Below are 25,271 nucleotides of genomic sequence, written 5' to 3' on the forward strand. Positions count from 1 at the left end.
GGGTTTAGTGAATTATGTTTTTGGTCTCTATGAATATATCAACGTTTTAAATTTTTTAATTTTTCTTCAACTTTTAATATCTATAAAATTTTCAATCATTACTTTTGGATCCTATTTTAAAGTCAACTTTTGTATTTTTTATTTAAAATAAAATTATGCGAAAATGTGTAGAATATTGTAAAAATTTCTCCCAAAAATTAAATTTTTTTAACAAAACATATTTAACTGCAAAAAATATAAAAATTCCCAAAAATGTGATGTTAAATAAGTATTTTTTTTCTCTCTCCTTTTTAACCAAAGTGTACGTTTGAAAACTCAGCTAATTTGCAATACTTACGTTAGAGGGAAATATCACAATAAAAAATAAGGATTAATTAAGTTTTTGGTCCCGATAAATATCTGCAGTTTTGTTTTTAGTTCCTATAAAAATAAATCACACTTTTTAGTCCCTATAAAATTTTCTATTAGTGTTTTTAGTCCCTGTTAAATTAAAATTTGTTTAATTACGCTTAAACTTCTAAATTTTTGAAAGATTTTTTACATACATGTTCATAACATCGTAAGCCACTCTTTTGTAAATTTTTTAGTTTTTTAACATGTAATGAGTTAAATATAAATTTTTCTAAAAGCCAAATTTTCAAGATTATATTGATGAAAATTTGGACCTAATAATAAAATTTTAAGTTACTTTTTTGCGGATGAACTTTGTATAATATTCTAAGTAAGTATGTGAAAAATATGTTACAAATTTAAAAGTTTAAGCACAATTAAGAAAATTTTAATTTTACAAGGACTAAAAGTATGTGTTGGTCCATGTTAAATTGAAATTTGTTTAATTATACTTATACTTTTATATTTTTAAATGATTTTTAATAGACATGTTAAGAACATTATAATAATCTCTTTTATAAAAAATTAAATTTTTTTAACATGTAATGAATTAAATATAATTTTTTTAAAACGCCGAAAATTCAAGATAAAACTAACAAAAATTTGGACCTAAAAATAAAATTTTGAGCTAATTTATTGTGGCGGAACCTTTTATAATGTTTTAAACAAGTATGTAAAAAATCATTAAAAAATTTAAAATTTTAAGCATAATTAAACAAATTTTAATTTAACGGGACTAAAAACACTAACGGAAAATTTTGTAAGGACTAAAAAGTATGATTTATTTTTATAGGGACTAAAAATAAAACTGCAGATATTTATAGGGACCAAAAACTTAATTAACCCAAAAAAATAAAAGCTAGAAACAAACATTCACAACAATGTCACTTCTCAAACAAACATGCTATTTCATTGATGTTTATTCTTCATGACTTGTTTACAAAATAATTGAAAACTAGATAAATTTGATCATATTATTCACCTACCATGAAAACACAACAAAAATCAAATTATTCCAATTCCTATTTTGTTTTCCCTCTCCATTTATTTAAAATATCTTAACAAGTACATTCGAAGTGGATCCATAGAACAAACTCAAATTGACAACATAAAGATTAAAATGATATTAAGGAAGTAAAAAAGAGAAAAAGAAAGGACAAAGACGCTACAGAACTATATAGAACCGTTAAGATAAAATTGAAGATATAAATCCAAAAGGGAACTTTACTCTAAAAGGTACAGAAATGAAAGATTTAAATCTTTTATACTTCACCATGTGTTGAACTGACATAAACATTTTTCACCTTTATTAAGCACCTTGGCATGCTTGTGTGTTGTTCTCTTACTTGAGTGTTCAACATCATCCATAGTTGGAGCAGCATATTCTCATTTTTTTTTTCTTTCTTTTTATTATTTGTTGCCAAAAGAAGCATATTCTTAATCAACATTGTTTTTAAAAAAAATCAATGAACAACATCAACTATATTCCTTTAACTAAATCAAAATTTCCTTTACTCACACACACTTATTGTGATCCTTAAACTCAATTCACTTCTGTCATTGCATTCTTAGGATCAAGAAACTAACTTGTGCACTCACATCCAAGCCATGAAACGATGTCATAAAAGTTGGAGTTTTGCAAAACAGACCCCTTATGCAATAGGAAAGGAAAAAGGATTCCTTGTGTAAAAAGTGATTGTGGAGAGATCTTGACCATTGATAGTAATGTAATGTTTGATATGGATTCGGCTCCTCTGCAGTAAGGTAATCCCGACATTTATGTAGTCAGAACATCCGTGGTCTTTCAATTAAACAGTCCGATCTTAATCGAGCGGCCACAAGTATCCTGACAACAAAGACAAGAGATCCCTTGTCTGCAAGGAATCTGAATTAGATTGATGCTGACTTGTCAAATTTGGTATACGATTCATGTAATCTTATACGAATAGTGGTGATTTGTTTGAATACGTGACAATGTAGGATTGTGACGACATACAACGACGCGGGACAAGGTTTGATTCTAAACTAGTAGTACTGGTTGAGTACCCTCGGTCCTGGAGATCAGGCCCCCACTGATCTTGGAACAAATCACAATAAAAATAAAGCAAATCAAAGCAATGCGCTTTGTCCTGGCACATTACCCACCCAAAAAAACATTCTGCCCATATGTTTCCTTTATTTGATTGAAGAATATTTTCCAAATTGCCTTTGTATCTTTACAATCTTTCAAGGGAGGGGGAAAAAGATACAAGTTAACAAGCTTTTTTCATGGCACATGGATTAAATGCTTTAACTTTTTAATGGGCCAACAAAGCAGATAAAAGCAAATAGTTAACATCGGGATCTGGTGAAACAGATTAACGACTATTTACAAGTACGACCATGATTGGAACCTGATATTATGGTAAATATACTTATACAACTGTGACATGACCCGCAAATTTATCAATTCGATTGCAAGTGGGGCGATTTGATTCACCTAAAACTGCAGCTTTGATCAATTGTTGATATTCCACTATGGAAAATTCTTGGTATAAGTTTAGGTTTTAGATTAAATTGACAAGCATACCGAAAGAAAGTGCCATTGTTGCATATGCAACTTTTATACTCTAGAAAATCCATATTTAGAACATAGATGAGCTCATCAATTGATGGTTTAAAAATCAACCATACAACAAATTGGTCGGACTTATGGAAACTGTTCAAACTAATACAAAACCACGATTAAAACCAGTAAGGTCCAACCAATTGAATCGATTCAATTCTGAAAAACAGGATCTTGTAGCAACTCAAAATGCTCAAAACAGACCATAAGACATGCAAACATGAGCTTAATAAAGAAACAAAGCTCGTGTGAAAGGCCAAGATAAGGAAAAATAAAATAAAATAGGAGGCTGCAATTAGTAGAAAGCGGAAATCCACTTTACCACTAAATTCAAAGCCATTTAACAGGAAACGTACACTAAAAACAGAGGCTATTGCAATGCTTTCCTCAACCGAGTGACTCCTATCTGGTTTGAGGGTGGAACATGGTTTAAGGTAGAATCATTTCAAATCATTGCATTTGCGACACAAAAACAATCTTAAAAGCTAAAATTCAATCACAATAGCAATGGTACGAGAATAATTTTGTTGAAGACAAAACCATACGCAAGATTAATTTTTCTTTTTGTGACTGGGTCTGAAGTTTGTATTTGAGAAAGGTAAGTTCAGAAAAGAAATAATGTAAATGTGATCAACGCATTGGATAAAAAATCTATCAAAATCACAACTGATTTCCTAAGATTCATAGTCTATTTTGACAGAGATACATCAGTTATTGCTTTCTTCCTCTTCCTTTTTTAATCGGTTGTGCATCCGTTTGTTCTTTCCCAGTGACTTCAGAAAGATCCACTGCAGAATTAGAGGAATAATTTTTGTCATTATCGTTAATAACAAGATAAGAGTGAGAACTCAGCAAGATAAGAAAGGAAAAGAACTTAAAAGTATCATCAATGTTGATATGGAACTGCTATAACTTTTAAGCATGGTGCCAAGACGCGCTAGTTTACAGTTGAAAAAGTTTCATGTTTAACATGCTATTAACTCTAAGCAACAGTGGCCTAAGAAAAAAATTATGCACATGTTCAGCTGATTAATGTCATTACCATGCACCGATTAATAAAGTTCTACTCATTGTTCTTTCTTGTGATTTCAGTATTTACGAGTAGTGCTATAGGAAAACAATTTCAAAATCATTTCCCATACAAAATATATTGCTGTGCAAATGAATGCCAAAATGCATGCTAATCAACAAAGCATAAACAATGACATACCTTCTGGTCCCCGAGCCATCAACGTAAAGAATATATTATTAAGTTTTTCCATCTTCTTAGCTTCTTGTGCTTGGTCTGTCTTATACTTTAGACACTGGTCAAAAACAACAACAATCAACTTTAGGAACATTTGTGTTAGATGTGACTTAGAAAGCAACAGGGAGAGGGGAATGAAATATTTTTTTAAAGTGCAAATGATATGCTTATGCAGAATATGAATCCATGGGATTCACACAAGCGACAAAAATTATATTCCAAACAAGACAAATGACTCAGCAGAAATTCTAGTCATAGCAAAATTTATTGATGGTAGGAGTCGGATCTTTCTAAATTAATCACTCTAGTATCTAAAGAAAAAAAAGCTTTGAAATGTGAAACGTTAAATGGCCACCTATGAGGATTCTCAATTTGGTGAAGATAACTTCATCTAGTACGTCAGCAGGAAAAGGAACATGTAAGAACGACCAATGATGTTCAACATGTCATCCATCACCACTTTCCAAAGGCTAAAGGAATATAACTATTTATAGTGCATCAATAAACCAGGGCCACTGAATTAATTCCTTCAACAATGGAGATTCCAAGAGAGACCATCGTGCTGTCATCGTATCAGGCATAAGATGCCATATGAATATTTATTTAGTTTGTTGGGGTAATTGGGTAACCTAGGGCCTAATCCGTCTTCAATTTATGAAGCACAAAATATCTAATCAAAATATTTTTCTGCTACTGTCTTAAACTAATTTTCAATCTTTATCATAGAGGTATTGGGGTAGGCGGGGGCTGGGGGAGCCTAGAAAATGAAATCCTTATACACATGAGTCATAACTCATAATTTTATTATTTTAATGCTTGTATTAACGATTGGTGTGGAGTCAATGGTGGCAGGGATCGTTGTGTCGTGGGAAAAGGAAACAGAGTGTATAGACTCAATAGAATCTGTAAACAAAAAACAGGAAAATTGGGCCAGTGATACAGAAGTAATCGATATGGAAGGGGATTCGGTTAGGGTTACAATTTCACTGTTGTGGGAGAATTGAATCCATGGGACGTATAATCGGGACATAAACCCACCCAAAGTTTGTAACCATTGACCACCCAAAACTACATCAGCACCATGTATGGGAGAACCAGAGAACATAGAAGGGAATGAGAAAAAGCTCATGATCCAGCGTTAGGGGAACAATAGGGCAGCTGCTGTCATGATGGATAGAATCCCATAGCCCGCCAATACCAAAAAATGGAGTAATAGCTACCACAGCTAAACCCAGAAAAACAACAATACATGGTTGAATAATTTTATGGGAACTATCAAAGTCGATGAGAATGGTAACTGTTAGTTCACAAGTTAACACTTGGAGACGTATGGCGCATGGTGAGCGGGAGCCACTCAAAGCCACATTCGAAAGATGGAAATGGGCAGCATCTGTAAGGGAGTCTACAGTTGCTGTGAAGAGGGTAAGTTAGGAGGAACCGGATCTGCTGGTTAAGAGTCCGGGTCAAGTTGACAACGTCCTCATAGACATAGTCGTCAGTCAAAACAATCATAAATTGTTTCTCCTTATAGTTGTGAGGTGACCACTGACCAGGCCCAAACTTAACATCGCAATTAAAACAAAGGCCACAAGCATGAAGCTCTTGCATTTCCTTTGGGTATGTATAGTTTGCGTATAGGTAGTGCAGAGGGTGTGGGTGGCAGTCCTAGCACCAAAGAAGAGGGTGCAAGGGAACGGGGTGGCCATGGGAAACGGTTGAAAGGTGGTATAGCTACTGCCAATTTTTCTTCAACTAACTTAGCCAACCCAATAGCATTAGCCAGGTTATAATGTTTGAGCATCATGAGTTCATTATGAATGCCATTATTCCTTAAACTGGAAATGAAACAGTAGAGGAGGGCCTCTGGTGGAAGGCCAAGCATGCAGTTAAAAATGTTTTCAAATTGGGCTTGATACTCCATGACTGTGCCTGTCTAGTGCAACTTGAAAAGAGTGGCATGGTGATTTTCATAGGTTGAGGGTGCAAATCTCATTTGCAAATGCATGACTAAAAACATCTCAAGTGGAGACCTGGTGATAGAGTGCATCCATTTGTGCCAAGCAAGGGCCTTGCATGAAAAAAGGAAAGGAAAAAAAGGGCAGCCCAGTCCACTAAAGCTCCCGCATACGCAGGGTCCGGAACCCACCATTTGATGTGCTGTACGCAGCCTTACCATGTTTTTACACAAGAGGTTGTTTCCAGGACTTGAACCTGTGACCTTTCAGTCACGTGACATTGACTGGATAGAGTTTGAGATAATTCAGAGTATTGCTCAATCAGGAAAATCCAACCAAGAGGATTGGAACCATCAAATGGTGATGGTTTTATTTTTGGGGTTTTTGGGATGGTAGTGTTTACCGCTGCTGGGCTGATCAGTAACAAGTTTATGTGCTTATATAAGTCACTAGTTAGCAGTTCTTTCATTTGCCTCATACAAGCATTGATGATATCTTCAGTTTTGATTTTAGGTTTGGGAGGCATAGTGGGGAAAATTAATGCCCCAAATGATACAACTCAAAGTTATCAACGGCAAACTAATGAAGAAAAACTGTAAATAAATGTCCCAATTTCAAGCCATAGATCACTCAACAGAGTTAGGGAAGAAGGATTTAATTCTTGCTTGTTTATTCACTGTAGGTTTGTAGCTACTACAATAAAAAATAGTGCTCATGCACTCCCAAGAAATAAGGATCTCTTGACACCTGTATCGTGCAGTAACAAGAACAATTTGACAATCATAACTGGAAGGAAACTAATATTGAGCCACAAAAGAAAGGAAAATAACTGCCTAGTGCTAGTCACAGTTTATGAATAAGATCGCTTGGGCTTTAAATATAGTCATGCATCCAATGGGCTTCTTAGCAACCCTCTGAGTCACAGCAACCGACCCAGTTGGCCCAGAAGTATCACTTGTTTGTGTCTAGGTTTGGGTTGAAGAATACATCACCAAGCCCATGCAAAATACTTAACCAGTTTAACAATTGCCTAATGACCCTATGTAACATAAATTAAACAAATATGTGGTTTTAACTTGCATGCAATGATGTGATATCATGACAACTCTGAAGTTTGAAAAATGAATAAATAAATCAGCCATGCTTGTGGCCAAATTGGCACCCCACAAATGCTATGACTTTCATGTGTCCACATTAAGGATTACTTCACCATAAACAAATGAAAGCATCCCACATTGTACAGGAATGTTGTTTTTGGCTTTCGGTAACTGGATGTTATCCTGTGTATTTAAACACTTAACAATTCACCCAAGAATACAGGGAATATCGTCAATCAACAATATCTTTATAGCAATCGCTATGCTAGATGAATAATATGGATTGTATAAACAGATGACACAATTCCTCAACTGCAGCATACATAAATTGAAACTATAACGAAGAGAAAGTTATCTGATATCATTTACGAAAATGAAAAGGAGTGTATATATAGAACTATTAACAATTACAGCATGCATAAAAGTTTACAAATGATATATAAGTTATTTGTTAAGTCAAACCTTCAACTCATTGTTTTTGCGGCAGGGTGGAGAAGAAACTACAAGTACTAGCCAACAATCATATTGATGGGTATCCTTAAGGCTCTGTTTGGCTCAAACAAAGGGAAGGAAATCACATCTTGTTTCGCTTACAAGGGAGAAATTTCAATAGAGGAAATGTATAACAATCTTATTATACCCTTATAATTTTCTATATTGCATTTTTTGTAAGGATATTTTAGTGAATACATTTAAATTTTCAAAACTCATTCTCCTAAAAATCTCTCCAATATGCAAGCGAAGCCAAAATCAACTTGGGTGTGTTTTTCCTCCCCTTCATTTACCCCCAACCAAGTTTCAAGTAAAGGCTCTATTAAACATCACAAAGAGCAACCACAATTTGGAATATTCAAACCAGTTTAATATTTATCTGTTTATACCCTAAAAAGCCATCACATTCATCAACAAAAAAAGCTATATCATAGAATTAACTTGTCTTGGTTTGTGTTCTTCCAAGTTCCAAAAATTTGAACACATACTATACGACAAGCATGTATCTAATCATTTAACAACAAAACCCAACACATGTTCATCAATTAATTACAACAACAACAACAACAACAACAACAACCAAGCATTATCCCACTAAGTGGGGTCAGCTACACAGATCAAATTACGCCATAACGTTATATCATAAACCATATTTCAATCTAACTCATAAATCTCTAGATCTTTCTTATCTCTACCTCTAGTGGTTTGATTACTCTCCATCTGATCTACTCTCCTGACAAAAATAATCTACATGTCCAAACCATCTAAGCCTATTTTCTACCGGTCTTCTCTCTAGTGTTTAATAATAATCGACCATAGTTTAAAATAATAATTCATAATGACAATAATTAAATAATCAATCTAACATAAGGAGGATACATTCACTCCTTAAACAAACAGAAAGTAAATAGATACAATTATAAGAAATAAAATTAGTACCTGTCGATTATCAGTGACCTTTAGCACCAATTTTCCATCACAATGTCTATACTTCATGACATACCGCGTCTACATTTCAAATCAAACCCCAAAGTTATTTTAGGGGTTAAAAACAAACAAACAATTAGGGGAATTGAATAAAATATAACATAAGAAAAACGCAATTGAATTAGAATTACTCAATTACAGTGTGTGATTTTGTTGATTTTCGATATTATCGATGATCAAATAGAAGAAGTAAAAATCGTGGAGAAAGTTGAAGAAGAAAATAGCTTACAGAATCGGGATCGGCGCGGAATAGTTGAACGGATCGATCCAAAAACTCGTCCCAGGAAGTAATGTAAACCATGATTGCTACCTTGCAATTGCAAATTATGTTTCACTCACGGAGAGGGGACTCAGGTCAAGTTTCTTCGAGGTTGAGGGTACAGTGTAGTGTCGAGGTGGAATCCACCTTAGGCTTCAAATTACACGAGGGTAAAACCCTAAATATAAATAAATACTCTCTTTTTAGATTACTTTTCTAAATAAATATATCCTTCATTATTAATAATTAATTTTTTTTTGAAGGATAATAATTAAAAATTTGTTTTGGAGTTTTTTTTTAGTTAAATATATTTTTGGTTCTTATACATACATTTTCGTTTTAGTACTTCTAAAATTTTTCTTCGAAATTAAATCCAAATTCTCCTAAATGATTCATTATTTGGCGAATCTAATTAACTATTCTAACTCACTTGATTATTAGAATTTTTTTGGAGATTGGAATATAGAAAGTAAATATCAAGCGACATAAATGATACTTCATTAAGAAACCAGATCGACTTAAATAGAATAAGCTATAAACGGGTTTCTTTCAAATGAAAAGATCAGTACAAGAAGAACAATATTCAATCCAAATTATAACAGGAAGATAAAACAATCTTATAAGAGGATATTAATTATAATTATAATTATATTAATTCTATGGTTAAATATGTTTTTGTTCCCTATAAATATATTAAGTTTTCGTTTTAATTCCTCTAAAATTTTCGTTCGACTTTTAATCCCTATAAAGTTTTCAATCACCATTTTTAGTCCATATTTTCAAGTTAAATCATGTATTTTTTAATGAAAATTGTGCATAAAAGTGTAGAATATTGTTAAAATCTTTCCCCAAAAAAATTATAATCTTTTAACATAACATGGATTAAATATGAACTTTTATCCGTCAAAAATATAAAAATTCATATTTAATTCATATTTTTTTAAAAAAATCTAAACTTTTTTAGAGATTCTTATAATATTATAAACTTTTATGCAAAATTTTATTCAAAAATATGAATTATGCATATGAGTTTACTTAAAAGGAGAGACCAAAAGTAAATGAAAATTTTTGGGAACTAAAAGTCGAAGATTTTTTTTAAGAGGTTAAAACGAAAAGTTGATATATTTATCGAGACTAAAAACATATTTTAACCCTTAATTGTCATTATAATATTGCACTAAATAAAACGACATTTATAATGGGTTGTAATTAGAAATTGACCGTAATGGGTTGAGTCGTTTCTCATAGTAAATCTGTTGAGAGGTCCCCATTAGTTCAGATAATTATTCATCCTACACTCTCATTTAAAAGGCATCAGGAAGGAAGAAAAGAGTTATCAACGTCTTCAAAGCTTCTCTTAGGATTGCATCGATCATACAAGATACATGTTTGGATGTATTTATCTATAATATACCATAATTTTGTATTAATGATTTTGGGCTACACATCAACTATTCTAGTTTAACCAATTAGTTTATTGCTTCTCACCACAATTATAGCCCCACCAAAAGTGTTTACCATTGCCCTACTATGGTTGTAAAGACTTGCCGGAAACAAAAAATAATTCATAATATAAAGTGAGAATGAATTGAGCCAACGACTTAAGGAGTACGTACTTTTGACCCGCTCAAAAACTTTTTTTCTCCTTCCAACCCTTAAGCTTCTTCCACACACGATATTGACCAAAGTCAAACACTTATTGCTTAAATCTTCCGGTAAAAGAAGGGAGATTTTGGATGGAGTATCTACTACTTTAAAATGTATTCATTTTAAAACTCGTTTGTATATCTAATGAAATATTTTGGGTGAAGGAGATCTATGACTCGTCAAGGTAATGTTAAATATAGTAATATATAAAATAAAATAGTTACACTATGTGCAAATTGACGATGAAGATTATAAAAAGGAAGAGAGGAAGTATTTTATAATTTTTTATGAAAACTTTGTTTATAAGGATTCATTTTTCTTTTTTAAATGTTTATAAGTATTCACTTTTCTATATTAATGTGTAATTAAAATTAATCTTAATTATATTTTATCTTTGAAAATTTAATTTTTTATTTTAATTTTCAAGTTTGCCCCTAAATCTTCGTTAAAAAAAATAACGTTGCCCCTAAACATTTCTTCCAACAAGTTGTCACTTTCCTTGTGTCCAAAGTTACGGCTCCTAGTAAAGAAGTCAACACCACATACAAGGAGAATACCTAAGCATGTATTTAGATTTTTATTAAACGAGTTTATGACAAGTGATGTAGCTAAGTCCAACTAGAATAAGAAAAAGAAGATGCTCACCAGAAAATACAAAGAATAAGAAAAGGAATTAGATACTACTAATTTATATTTAGAAAAGTAGATGCATAGTGATTGTAGCTGAAACAAAATGAGTTTACCAGAACAAAGGTCAACAGTTGAGGTAGGGATAGAAGAAAAAGAAGGAGGAGTGAGTGGTAAAGGAACATGGAAGCACGCTGCTTTCCATGTTGCTACTACAATTGCTACCCCTGCAGCTTATGCTCCTTTGCCTTTTGCTCTTGCTTCTCTCGGTTGGCCTCTTGGTTAGTTTTACTCCTTTCATTTCACTCTTCGGGTTTGACATAATACAATCCCACAAAACCAATTTGTTAAGTAAAAATTGTCTTTACTTATAAATATTTATTCAGATCATCTCTCAATTGACGTGACACCTTTAATACACACCATCGTAAGTTGGTCTAACAAAACTACTAAAATTATAGCTGATTTAATCAACCTTTTAATCATATATTATTAGCTTTTGAGGATGAGATACAAGAACCGTATTATTCATATTATATAGTTTACAATTTTTTCACGAATTACATGATTGTTGAATTATCTTTTTAGGGTCGATCTAATAAATTTTATTCGTAGGTGTGGTGTAAAACAAATTTTAATATATGAAGTCTTTTTAGTCTGTATTTAAGACCTTTTAATTTATAAAATTTAATGAAAATTGTTTTTTTTTTGGAAAGACTTAAAGTTAGAACTTTAATACCCTTACTTTTGAGCCGATCTTATATCCTTCTTTGAAGAAACATAAAACAGTTACTTCAATGATTACGCAATATATATGCATGTAAAACGATCAATGGAAATTTTTTATCAGTATTACTATACGGTGTATTTATGTTACATACTTACTTTCTTTGAGTGGTCTAAAATAGAATTGCATTGCTTTCTCGTTGATTATTTTCCTTTTGTTATCTACCTTATTTTTCTAGAGATAAATTTTACCAAGTTAACTTTAATAGTATTCTTTCGACCAAAAGAAAAAAACTTTAATAGTTTTCTTTCTCCCTCTCCAATAAGACAGCTTAGTTTTCGTTAGTTCTTCATTCCATTTTTTTTGGTAGATAGACGAAATAGCAAAACCATTATAAACTTACACACAAATGGAGGTATCGGGTTCGAACCTCGGTCATGACATCCAACCTAACTATTTCAGCATTTTGGTAGTTGAGCCAGGACTTCTGGATTATTCCATTTTTTTCCTTAAGAAAGTGGTTTTGAATCAATTTATTTTTACTTCAATTTAATTAAGTGATTTTTACATAGATTTTCTTTGTAAATGTGTCGTCTGAGTGTGTTGTTGTTTTATCCATTTTCATTTGATTTCCTGTCTTGTTGCGATGTTCATTTGATTCATAATACGATAAAATTAACTCATTGTTGTTGGTATGTGGTATCCTTTAATATAAGGTACCTTATTTCCTCTAAAAGTGTCTTATTTTGTTTTATCAATGGAGCCAAATTTGTATGAATATAAATATGACGCAACGTTGTAGAGATCGTTCATTAACGGTGTATAAAACTCAAATTAGGTTCTTTATAAAAGTCGATTGAAGATGCTCTAAGCGGTGTTCACATTTTAGTCGGTGCTTACAATTTATGCATAATATAGGATTGTTTGATTCTTTTGTCAATTTTTTCTTGGAGAAATTGTAAAAAAAAATTGATTGATTCATCTCCATATCAAGCAACCATGGTGAAGGTGAAATGCTTCTTTTAATGATTTCAGGTGTGAGTAGTTTGGTGAGTGCAACACTAGCCACTTGGTACTCTAGCATTTTGATCGCTTCACTGTGGAAATGGAATGGGGAGAAGCACCTTACCTATAGACATCTTGCACACAGTATTTTTGGTTGGTAACATTTTTTACAAAAATAAAAATTAATTTATTTTTTTATCAGAGCCTGGTTTCGATCCAGGGACCTGTGGGTTATGGGCCCACCACGCTTCCGCTGCGCCACTCTGATTTATATTAAAATTTTAACTTACATATAATATGTAGTTTCTCTTCAAATTGCATTCAATGGTCAACTGTTATATTTGCAACTTTGTGCTTGCTGCAGTTCGTATTCCATGATCATTGTAACATTCTTTTAATTTCTTGTCAATCATTCTTAAAGGATTCTGGGGGTATTGGTCTATTGCCTTATTCCAGCAAATAGCTTCTCTAGGAAATAACATTGCTATCCAAATTGCTGCTGGTAGCAGCCTTAAGGTTATGCATTAAACCATATTTTATGGAATATGATAGAACAAATATTATACATGTTCCATTTTTCTTCCTTATAGAAATGTTTTATTTCCACTTTTTTTACAGGCAGTTTACAAGCATTATCATGCAGATGGAAAATTGAGCCTGCAACATTTTATTGTTTTCTTTGGAATCTTTGAACTGTTACTTTCTCAACTTCCTGATATCCACTCATTGAGATGGGTTAATGCATTGTGCACTTTTAGCACGATTGGATTTGCTGGTACAACCATCGGTGTTACCATATACAACGGTAAGCTCGCGATTGATCTTAACGTCTAATTGATTCTTCAGTCTTTGCCTAATTGATCAATGTCTAGGCACTTGATTGATTCATTTCATGCTGGTATTGTATTAAGTTTCTAATTTATGACCTATCTTAGGGAAGAAGATTGACAGAACATTGGTAAGTTATAGTTTGCAGGGTAGTTCTGCATCTAAATCCTTCAAAGCCTTCAATGCCCTTGGAACTATTGCCTTTTCATTTGGGGATGCTATGCTACCAGAAATACAGGTATCTAAATATTCTTTTGATACAACAATCTCCCAATTGTATGTGCATAGTAGTATATTTCTAAATTGTGGTTCACATAGCCAACCGGGAACACAATATAAAGATTTTAGAGGTCTGCACGTGACCACAATGGCATCGCAATTGCTGTGGCATGTGCCTGCATTTTATCGCAATATCAAGGTTTGCAGCATAACCCAACTGCAATATCAAATAAAAGGAACAGAAAACACATAGCCGCATATAAAATTACAATTTATAACACCATATTCAGTTGGGTTTGGTATGACTCATTCGCTACTTGGACTATGACCGGGGGGTGTGGGGATGAAGTATCCTTTGGTACGATTCATGGTTATTCTTGTAAAATGGACCGTAATATTTAAACACAAGTTGCAATTTGTAAACCCTAAGCTTGGATAATAGAAAGGTATTGTAGCTGCTATGTAGTTGGAGACCTAGGCATAATTGGTCGAACACCGAGATCAAATCTCGCGTGTTCTTTGTGTGGTTTTTCCTATCTGTCTTCTTTTGAACCATAATTGTTGTTCTAACATATTCCTTTGTAGAATACAGTGAAAGAACCTGCAAAGAAGAATATGTATAAAAGCATATCAGCAGCATACACTGTGATAGTTTTGAGTTACTGGCAGTTGGCTTTCTGTGGATATTGGGCTTTTGGATCACAAGTCCAACCTTACATTTTAGCTTCTCTTTCCATTCCAGAATGGACTGTTGTTATGGCAAATTTATTTGCAGCTATTCAAATATGTGGATGCTTTCAGGTAAAGTCTCTTATACACTACAACACAATAGAGTATGATTCTGTTTGGAACTTCCTGTGGCCATTTTGTTCACCCTCTTTAAGGAATGTAAGAGAGTGTTCAATTGCATTAGCCTATATTTTTAATTATCACTTGTAGTGGTAGTATATTTACTAAGCTCAAGTGAAAAATGAACTATTGTTAATGATAAATTGTTCGGGAGAATCTGAGTAGAATAATCATTGACCAGAGTCCTTGGCTATTTCTTATACCAAACTATTATGGTTCAAATGCATTTACTAATGAGCTCCTTGCATCATTATCAGATTTATTGCAGGCCAACGTATGCCTATTTTGAGGGAAGGATAGAATCCAGCAAATCAACTAGCAATTTTCCCCTAAAAAATCAACTGACAAGACTTTTTTTAACTTCCATATACATGATTCTTGTTACTCTTATTGCTGCAGCTATGCCTTTTTTTGGGGATTTTGTGTCCATTTGTGGGGCAATTGGGTTTACTCCTTTGGACTTTGTGTTTCCTGCTTTAGCATACCTTAAAGCTGGAAACATATCAAAGAACTCAAAACTTGGCCTTTTGATGAAGCCATTAAATATTTTATTAGCTACTTGGTTCTCAGTTGTTGCTATCTTGGGTTGCATTGGTGCAGTAAGGTCTATAGTGGAAGATATCAAGAACTACAAATTCTTCCATGATATGTAAAAGAAATGTACACCAACATGATAATATGATACAGGTTGATATCTTGCAATTTTTGTTTCTTTCTTTTCTTATCTTTACATATAGAATTCACGTGTTTCCTATTTCTTATTTTCCTCAAGTTTAACTATAGTCTCAACTCTCAACTACTAACATTGTTTTTCTTCCTCTGGTATTATTGAAGGTAAATATCAATGCAACCGTGATGTAATTAATGAAAAAGTTTAAAGTGCAAATAACGAATAATCATATGCTGTGCTTCTCATATATTTTTAGAGTATGTTGAATGGATTTGTTTACACCAAAATTTTAACATTTTAATGTGACTACAATGTCCTAGTTTTGAAAGATCGGTAAGTTGTAGAAAATATAAAATGCAACAGACAAAGACAAAACATATATACCGTCACATTCGATATATTTATTTTGATGTTTAAATAACACAATTAAAATATTTTACACACATATTAAATATAAAGACGAATTGATCAAGAAAAATCCAATTTAAAACTTGAATGAAACAATACTTAACACCTGTTTGGTATAACACTGAGACTTTGAAACGTGCATTTTTTAACTAAAGCTGCCGTGAAAGTAGGAAGTTGGAAAACCAAGCTTTTACTTTAACGAAATTTTTAGACGTGATTTTCAAAAAGAAAATGCCACCTCAAGCACTAGTTTAATCTAACTTTACTTACCTTTTAGTGAAACTCATAACCATTTAAGTTATAAGAGTACAAACAAAAGTCAAGTTATTGGGAAGCCTCATCGTATATGACTTGTTCAATAAAGTTCCCACAATAGGAACTCGTTTTTAAATATAAACAAAATTAATTTTTTAAATTCATTTATTTAATAATGTATGTAGTCCATATTAACGAATTTTATTTATATTTAGAAGGAAGTAATACATTCAAAATAAAAAATAAAATCCAAGTCGGTTGCTCAATGGTCAAAGATGAAAATATCTAAGACTTGTTTCCACAAAGAAAGAAAACAAAAAGTGCCAACAAACAATGGTAAAGTCAGCAAAGAATGAGTCACATGCTCAGTTACTGACATCACGTACCTACCAACTTCCAACTGCAAATATTCACAAATTTGGGTTAGAATAGAGATTTGAGATTTTTCATAACAATCAAATCAATCTCTACAAATAGAAATAGAAATAGTTTTTGAATTGTGAATTTTGATGCAATGTCTTCCATTAATCCTACTCCAACTTACAACTCTCTCCCTTCAACCTCAACTTCTCCACGCGCCACCACACCTTCCAACTACCCCACGCGCCGCCCATGGCAAAACTTCTTCTCTCCCCAATCCTTCACTCTCCCCCACTCCCTCTTCGAAACCACTCTCCGTATAAAACGCAACCTCAACCACTTCCGCATCAACTACGCCATCATCATCCTCTTCATCCTCTTCCTCAGCCTCCTCTACCACCCTCTCTCCCTCATCGTCTTCCTCGTCGTCTTCGCCGTTTGGTTCTTGCTTTTCTTCTTCCGTGACCGCCCCGTCGTCCTCTTCCGTTTCACCATTGATGACCGCTTCCTCCTCGTCCTACTCTCCACCCTCACCATCGTCGCTCTTGTCTTCACCGGCGTTTGGCTTAACGTCCTTGTGTCAGTGCTCGTCGGTTCTGCGGTGGTTGTTTTGCATGCGGCGTTTCGGAGTATTGATGATTTGTATTTAGATGAAGAAGAGATCTTTGATGGTGATTTGCTTTCAGTTGTTGGTGGTAGCTTCAATTCCAAGCGAACAGGGTACACTAGAATATAGTGCAGACTCAGACACGTCGACACTGATAATATAGTTAGTTACATTCTTTTTGTTTTTGTTTATCTCTTTCAATTGCAGTTTTCATATAATAATAATAATAATAGTGTTACTATGCTGTTAGTTTGTAAATTCTTGATTAGATTCAATGAGAAGCATTCATTTTGTATACATTGAGTTCCAGTTTTCTGTTTATCACTGTTATATCTTTTGATGTGTTTTTTCCTTTTGCTTTACAATAGGTTTGGTAAACATATATAAGATTTGTTTGTTAGATTTTGATTTAGTTAAAATGTAGATAGATTTTGGTTTGGGAGGTTGGATAACTCGTCTAGTTTGAGCTAAGAGAATATAAGTTGGAGGTCTTGGGTTCAAACCTGACGATTGAGTAAATATTAATCTAACAAACTAACTACTAATATTTGTCATTAAAAAAATGATAGATTTTGGATTGGATTCTTGGAGGAGTTAGCCGTATTGGTTCGTCATTTGATGTGACTAGTTCATAAATTAGTGGCTGTAATGAGTATGGACTTGTTTGGATTGTGTTATTTGAGTTTTTTTATTGGTATTAGTACTTTTGAGACTGTTTGGAAACATTTATGAAAACAACTTATGACATGCTTATATGCTATTTTTGGCTTATTTTTATAAATTTGTCAAGGTAGCTTATGAAAACAACTTTTAACTTATGTGAAGAATGTTTTGATTTGATTTTATCTTTTTTTTTATAGAAATATACATATATACTTAATTGACAAACACTTATGTTCGAAGCAAGTAACTAACTTGTTTATCCAAACATGACCCATATTTATTTCAGTTTTCAACCTCATTGCCTCATCCATTGTTTTTTACCCTTTTTAGCGATCAATTTAAGATAGATTTTAATATCAATTTAGGAGCATACAATCCTTTCAAAAAAAAAAGAGCACACAATAAGAAATGTTCAGTGATGTTTGTTGGGATCAATGTCTTAGAGCAGAATGATGCTTATCAGGGGTAGCTTGGATTTTTTAGATTTGATTATTTTGGATTAGTCTCACATGCGCTGTGCTTTGGAGGTGCATTGCATAGCCCTGTTTAGATTCCATGCAAGTGAAGTATTGAAACTTGGAAATGTCATAAAATTGAAAGAAACTGAAAAGAGAATGCAAATTCCTCCTCATAATATTCAACTCCCTATATATCTTCAATTTTTAGATATCAATGATTTAGTAGTATCTCTATGTTTAATGGAAAATCATATGACGTAGTTTGTTCCACACTTGTATCCACTTTAGACTGTGGTTCTGTTTGGAAAACTGGATTATTCCACTTGAACACTGCCTGTACAGTCTGAAAAACAATCCATCATGTTGGAGACTTTAGAGATATAAAACTATATGCTTCCTCATACCTGATATAACCTTTCTTCTAATTAAAAGCTAAACTCACCAGAAGATAAAGTATATTTCAAAATAATTATGGAAAAAGTGAAACAAGGATTGAGTTATTGTCCAATTGATTATGAAGTTTCTAATACAATTTTAAGAATCAGTTATTCCAAGCTTGTAGTTAAAGCACTTGAATGGTTTTGTATATCTTATCATCATTACAAATACCTCCTTAGAGATGTATGTAGTAAGTTTTCTGTATCACTGATATATTACTAGATTCAGGGATGAAGAACTATCAAAAGATTAGATTTTATGTTCTTTTTCACTTGATCATCTGATGATTTGATGGAGAGGTGCATATCTCTGAACTCTGAAGACATTGTACCAGGACATCCAAGCTTTCCTTGTTAAAAGGAGGACATCCAAGACTGAAACCTGACAGGTTTTCTTCAACAAAAAAAACTTCAGGTTAATCACATGCATAATTATGGTTAATTCAGTTGAGTATATGGTTCACTTTGAAATTAATGAAATTGTGGTTAATTATGTAGTTGAATTAACCATAATTATGACTGTGAATTGATTCAATCATCTACTTAACTGATTTAATCACATTTTTGAATGCGATTACTAGGGTAAAAAAAAATCGAAAACAAATTTTTAAATTTTTCAGCTCAAAGGAATAGCAAAAAGGCACAATCTCTCATGATTGGTCTTATTTGGCAAGTAGGTTTACGCTCAAGTGAGTAACCGGTAACATGACCTTGATCCATTCCATGACTTCCCTACACATTTAACCATGATAAGATTCATGAAAAAAAAATATATGAGATGAATTTCCAAAATTAATATAATCTAAACTTGCAATGTTTATATAGAGATCTTTGAAGCAATGCAAATAGAGAACTTTATATTTCAGGGAAATGGTGAAGCAATGCAAATAGAGAACTTTAAATAGAGATATTTCAGAAAAATGGTGTAATGTTTGATTATTGAAGCAATGTAACCATTGTTATTCATGGATAAACTCTTCTAAAGAGGTGTTTCCCTTATCAAAGGACATAAATTTCTCTATAGATAGACACTTGAGGTAGGAAAAGAGACAAAAAGTCACATTCTTGTGAGCAAAATTATGTAAAAAATAATACTAAATTATTTCTTCTTTTCTCTGGTGAACGCGAGTAATTGAGAGAATTTTATTTTATAAAGTATCAATTGATCGATAAGCTTGATATGAATGTTCAAGTCACGGCAATGATTCCAAAGTATCCTGAAGGGAACTCCCCAAGGTACTCTTTTGCATCCGTTTGACATAAATTGGTGGAGGTGAATCAAACCTAAAATTTAGCGTGTTTACACACGCTTTGAAATTTATGTGCAATCACCGTTATCTTCTTCTTTGTTCAAGTTTTACAGCATATTTCCCAACACAATATCTAACAATCGTTAGGTTTTAATTTATGAGTTTATTTGTGGTTGCTTAATGGCTACAACTTTGATAAAGAGACGAACACTCATGCACTTATTTATTTTTAATACGGTGAAAGATACACATTTAATTTATATGAACATTTATATATGTATCAATGTGGTTGTGCTAATTTCCAATTTTGATTGTTTTGTGTGTGTGGCCTATAAATTATTTGTCGTAATGTTGAACTGATTTACATATAAAACATTTGCAAATAAAAGAGTAAGATAGATAAACCAAAATTAGACGGTGACAACTAGGGTACCCATAGAAAAATGGTGGATAATTTACCCCAACCAATAAACATTCACCTTTTTAGGTGGTATCCATAAACTATCTTGACCCCACCAATAAATTACCCACCATTTTTTAAAAGTAATCTAGAAAAAACCAAATTAGACTGATTTTATACGGCTTATTATATTACATTCATGTTCAGCAAAAATAATTGTGACGGTGAATTTCATCAATGTTCTACGTTGGATATGGCCATTGAATTTTCAACATAAACACGTTGAATCAATAAATAAATATTGATCGTATGCATGCATGGTGTTAGACTCATAAATGCATGCTCTAAAAGTGACTATCTCATCGGTTTTTGAAGGAAAATGGTTCTACAATGTTGTATTCAATTGAGCTAAATACTCTTGAAAAGATAAAGGACCAGCCGAATAAGAACCAATATCACAAAAACAACTCTTTGAAGTTTGAGTTAGAAACTCCTTAAGGATGATATCTTGAAGGACACAAACAAGGGGGGGAGATGACTGAGACGAAGAAGAAAGCCACTTTAATGTTTGACTTAGAAAATCCTCCAAAGAATGAGTGATCAAATGCTCTCCATCCTGAAATACATACAATAAAATGGTTCAAAAGATGAAGGAAATGATGGATTCCATAGCAAATTGGCTAATACCTTCACAACTGAGCTCCAAGAGAAATTGGATTTAGAAGTTTTCCCTTTATGATAAATTTAAGATAAAAAAGTCAATTTCTAAAATATAGAGATGTTAAATGTACCATTTTCAAGATAAAATTTCTTTTTTGATTTTCTTACCAATTATCCTAAGAACACTTGTTAGCATTTTTCATAAAAGAAAACGAAGGATCATTAAGCTGATAAACTTAGTGATCATTAGGAAAGATAGTCACATGTAACAACTTACCTCGATAGGAGTAAGGATGCAATGTTTTGTCTCTATTGTCTAGCAAAGTAAAATAGGGGAAAGAGAACCTACTGGCAGGTAACTTTCAGCCATGGGTGGTTTGTCATATTGGAGATAAAGCCTGAAGTAGGAAAGTGTATCAAGAATCATGATTGATCATAAAGAGATGGTTGAATATGCTCAGTGAAATCTACCGATTTATAGGCAAAGAAATGCAAGTAGTAGGTGTATAGTCTTCCGATGAAAGTATGTGTTTGTTTGGAAGAGATATTGTCATGAAGGAAGAAAATATAATGACACTTGGTTGGCCGGTGAAGGATCACGTAAGACGATTCGATTTTCAACTTTAAGGTGAAATGATGACAAGGTTCACATGCATCTCTAATAAATCACATCATCACATCTTGTTAGCCGATATTTGAAAACCAGTGATTATATTATTAGGCGAGGAAGCATCCTAGCCGAGGGAAGGTTAGGCGATGCTAGATTAGTCGAGCGAAGGAGTCGAGTTTGTCTCAATGTCACTAACTCAGTATGTGGGTCATCAAAGCCTTGGGATTGAGTCAAACCATAGTTGAACTCGGCAATGACGCGAGAAACTCATGTTCCGTGTTTACAACACCACTAACAACTTAGAGGAATGAGTGGGATGATACAATGTACACGGGGTTGTGCATCAATGATCTTGTCAATTGATTGCAACGAGACGAGGAGATTGAAATTAGTTGAGCACATCCCGTCGCTGTAGGCCATATTGACTGGCTGATATACTTAGTTTTTGCTATAAATACTCATATCATTTAATGTAATTTAGACATGTTCAATCAATCAAACAAGTTTTTTTTTGCAATTATTTTTTTTAGCAAAAAGAGGGGCAAATGGTGAACCAACTGCAACACCCTGAAAGTATATAGATAAAAAGAAACAAAAGCAAAAGGAGAAGGGGGACATAGACCAAAACCTTCTCAAACAAGGAAAAAGCAAAAGAAGAAAAACAAAGCAAAAAAGAAATAAAAAGCAACCAAAAAATCAAGAGATAGGAAGGAAAGAACGAAATCACTAATAGAACTCAAGTCAATTCGAAGATATTCTCTTAGAACGAGTGTTATGAACCTGAAAACCTTTATGCATCTTCTTTTTCTTACTCTTAGACACCTCAATAAAAGACTCTTCCCTAGAAACAGAGCGGTTCTTCAAGTAGTTGATAGCTGCCTCTCTTTCTTCCTCATAAGTATAAACTCGAGGCTCACTTGCACAAGCATCATTGTCTTTCAAATATGGTCGCAAAATCTCCAATCCAAGCCATGAGCGATGTTAGGATTTAAAACATCTTTAGTAACCATGACATTGGAAGAACTCAAACCATACCAAGACGGGGGATCTTGAATATAATTCAAGTCTGTCACAGTGTCGCTCCAAGGACCAATTATGCGCATATCAGGAAGTTTGTTGCTCTGTTTGTCTTCACTTTGCTTTTCATTCATCGCTTCAACATTTGTTGATAGAACCTGAACTGCCTCATCGTTTCAACTGTTTTTTCACAATCTAATCCACTTAACTTTCTGCCTTTATCTTTATTTTTTATGCATTTATTACTATAGCTCAAAAACCCAAAATAAACGTACCTGGCTAGGGGTGTTCAAATCCACACGATCTAAAATAAAACAACATAAGTAAATTTTGATACTTATTTATTCTTTTATTATTATCATTATCATCTTCTTGTATTGCATTGATCTCTTGGTTGTTGGTTTTTAATCATATATATTGCATTAATTTAATATATATTAGTATTACTTCTTATGTTTTTGACATAATACGATTATTTTGGCAAAATTACACTTTTAGTCCCTTAACTTAATTTCAGGTAACAGTTTGGTCCTTTATCTTTTTTTCATTTCAATTTGGTCTTTTTTGTCCATTTTCATATGATTAGGTCCTTCCGTTTACAAAAGTGGGTACCCTAAGGGCACACCCTTGGAGGTCACTCTACCCTTATATAAACACTTTCTAGTTGGTGTGGCTCACCAATGTGGGACATTTTTAAGTCACACACTCACACTAGTTCTTACATTGTGTTTTCTTATCCAATTTTCTCACTAGATTCAACTAGTGTTCCAACAGTTCGTCTCCTTTGTTGCTTTCCAAGTGAATCGAACCATGTTTCTATGATTGTGTGTTTCAGGTTTTCTGAGTGAATTGTTATGTTTTCTCACTCGTGTTTTCGTTTCCGGTTTCATTTTATTTCGTGTCTGGGTTCTTCAACATCATCTTGCTAGGTTACTTGTCTGATTTAGAATTTGTGGATTTTTATTAACAGACTGAGAAGGTGTTTCATGTATATAATTCGGGTCGACCCAATTTGTTGTTTTTGCAAAGAAGATGAATAAGGTTTTCTTCATGATAGCCCTCCCTATTTTGAACATGAGCAAGTCGCGGTTTACGGTAGATAGAGAAAAAATTAGTCCATTTTAGTTCAATATGAAAGCAATTATGCAATGGATGTGAAAAATATAAATGATGTGAGATAGTGGGAAAGAAACCAAACATGGAGTGCCACATACACCTAGCAACAAGAAGAAACACAAACAAACCGCGACAATAACCAAATGAGGTGTTAGTGTTGCAACACCATAATTTACTTTCATCTTTGAACATTGTGATATTATCATGAGTGGTGATATTTGAACAACCATTTCACACAACTTTTGTGACAACTTATTTTTTCTCTTTTTTCATTGGTTAAAAACAATGGAGAGAGAAAAAGGAAGAGAGAGAATAAAAAGATAATGTGAGTATGAGAGAGAACTTAGATAAAGTGAGAATGAGTGATTTGCATTCCATTGAGAGTTGGATTTTTTTCTTTGTAGGAGATGTCCACGGTGATGATGGCTCGACATTTATTTGTATTCACCTCTATCACGCACTTGAGTAAATAAAACCCTAGAAACTCCCCCATTCAAACCCCAAAGGTGCACTTTTTCAAGTTTAGGCGCATGTTGTGCTTGCAAACCTTGGCGACCGTGGCGGAGCTACGTTGCCAACTCTGCAGGCACGTGCCCCCACTTTCATTTTGCTTTTCTCTATACCACATGTATACACATAAATATAATTTTCTTCTCACTAATTGCTTCAGTTCCTAGTTCTTTTCTGGCATAAAGTATTATAACTTTATAAGGTATAATGATACTATAACAACATGTATTTACTTTTTTTTTTTTGAAACATCAAATACTATTAAACAACCAGATCTTTACTCAAAACGAACAGAGACTGGTGAGACTGAGAATACAAACAAGAGGCACTATATGTAGACGGAACACCCGAAAATAAACACCATAAAAACACCCCTGAGGACAATTCCCTTCATATACACATCACCACCTAAATCAGACTCCTTCGCGAAAACGACCACTGTAAAAATGATAGCCAACCATCCATCGTCACTACTCACCCTCAAAGAAAAACACCCCTAAAAAATAAACGGCTCATCTAGAACACCAAAGCTGAGCCACATCCGAAAAGCTCCTATCCGAAAGATCAAGCAACTTCCACCACCTCTCGACCTCCGATCCACCGAAAGAAACCATAAAAAGCCCAAAACCAATCTAGATCTAACATGTATTTACCCATTAAAGCCATTGATTTCATTCACTAAAAAAAGCCATTCATTTCTCCGTGTTGTTTGTGTTAATTTACTTTTAGAGAGAACATGGCATAAAAATATTACATTTTTTTTTGTGTTAACCTTCATTTTTCAATAGAAATAGGCCTTGATAATTGGGAGTTCGGTTGTGAAGTAAGGATAGTTTGATAAAAAATTGTTCCACCAAAAAATCAAACTCAAAATCTCCCAAAGAATTCATCTTTGATGAAAATCATTTTAGCCCTTG

At 33.2% G+C, this 25,271-nt stretch overlaps 3 protein-coding genes and 1 non-coding gene across 4 annotated transcripts; 2 read left to right on the forward strand and 2 right to left on the reverse strand.

Moving 5' to 3' along the window:
• Positions 1–3,500: 3,500 nt before the first annotated feature.
• On the reverse strand, positions 3,501–9,201 carry LOC25484339 (signal recognition particle 9 kDa protein). Its single transcript, XM_013613120.3, has 4 exons — positions 9,002–9,201; positions 8,725–8,793; positions 4,206–4,299; positions 3,501–3,783 (listed from the first exon to the last, which is right to left on the reverse strand). The coding sequence occupies exons 1-4, from the start codon at positions 9,071–9,073 to the stop codon at positions 3,707–3,709; spliced, it is 312 nt and encodes a 103-aa protein (XP_013468574.1). The 5' UTR covers positions 9,074–9,201; the 3' UTR covers positions 3,501–3,706.
• A 2,168-nt stretch (positions 9,202–11,369) lies between these two features.
• Positions 11,370–15,681, forward strand: LOC25484340 (GABA transporter 1). Its single transcript, XM_013613121.3, has 7 exons — positions 11,370–11,586; positions 13,068–13,190; positions 13,459–13,553; positions 13,656–13,842; positions 13,973–14,103; positions 14,670–14,885; positions 15,191–15,681. The coding sequence occupies exons 1-7, from the start codon at positions 11,412–11,414 to the stop codon at positions 15,584–15,586; spliced, it is 1,323 nt and encodes a 440-aa protein (XP_013468575.1). The 5' UTR covers positions 11,370–11,411; the 3' UTR covers positions 15,587–15,681.
• TRNAM-CAU (transfer RNA methionine (anticodon CAU)) lies at positions 13,234–13,305 on the reverse strand. Its single transcript has one exon. It is a non-coding gene; the product is annotated as a tRNA-Met (tRNA).
• A 934-nt stretch (positions 15,682–16,615) lies between the features above and the next one.
• On the forward strand, positions 16,616–17,530 carry LOC25484342 (PRA1 family protein F2). Its single transcript, XM_013613122.3, has one exon. It carries the CDS (start codon positions 16,781–16,783, stop codon positions 17,360–17,362), a length of 582 nt encoding a protein of 193 aa, XP_013468576.1. The 5' UTR covers positions 16,616–16,780; the 3' UTR covers positions 17,363–17,530.
• Positions 17,531–25,271: the final 7,741 nt, after the last annotated feature.

The sequence above is a fragment of the Medicago truncatula genome, chromosome 1 (assembly GCF_003473485.1).
Source record: "Medicago truncatula cultivar Jemalong A17 chromosome 1, MtrunA17r5.0-ANR, whole genome shotgun sequence".
Classification (NCBI taxonomy): domain Eukaryota; kingdom Viridiplantae; phylum Streptophyta; class Magnoliopsida; order Fabales; family Fabaceae; genus Medicago; species Medicago truncatula.

Excerpts from the sequence above, each read along its gene's own strand:
- LOC25484342 (XM_013613122.3), top strand. The coding sequence starts at position 16,781 with ATGTCTTCCATTAATCCTACTCCAACTTACAACTCTCTCCCTTCAACC.
- LOC25484339 (XM_013613120.3), bottom strand. The coding sequence starts at position 9,073 with ATGGTTTACATTACTTCCTGGGACGAGTTTTTGGATCGATCCGTTCAA. Across the intron at positions 8,794-9,001 it reads TCCGCGCCGATCCCGATTCT|ACGCGGTATGTCATGAAGTA; the intron begins GTAAGCTATTTT and ends TTTGAAATGTAG. Across the intron at positions 3,784-4,205 it reads GATGGCTCGGGGACCAGAAG|TGGATCTTTCTGAAGTCACT; the intron begins GTATGTCATTGT and ends CTAATTCTGCAG.
- LOC25484340 (XM_013613121.3), top strand. The coding sequence starts at position 11,412 with ATGAGTTTACCAGAACAAAGGTCAACAGTTGAGGTAGGGATAGAAGAA. Across the intron at positions 13,554-13,655 it reads CTGCTGGTAGCAGCCTTAAG|GCAGTTTACAAGCATTATCA; the intron begins GTTATGCATTAA and ends CTTTTTTTACAG. Across the intron at positions 14,886-15,190 it reads AAATATGTGGATGCTTTCAG|ATTTATTGCAGGCCAACGTA; the intron begins GTAAAGTCTCTT and ends CATCATTATCAG.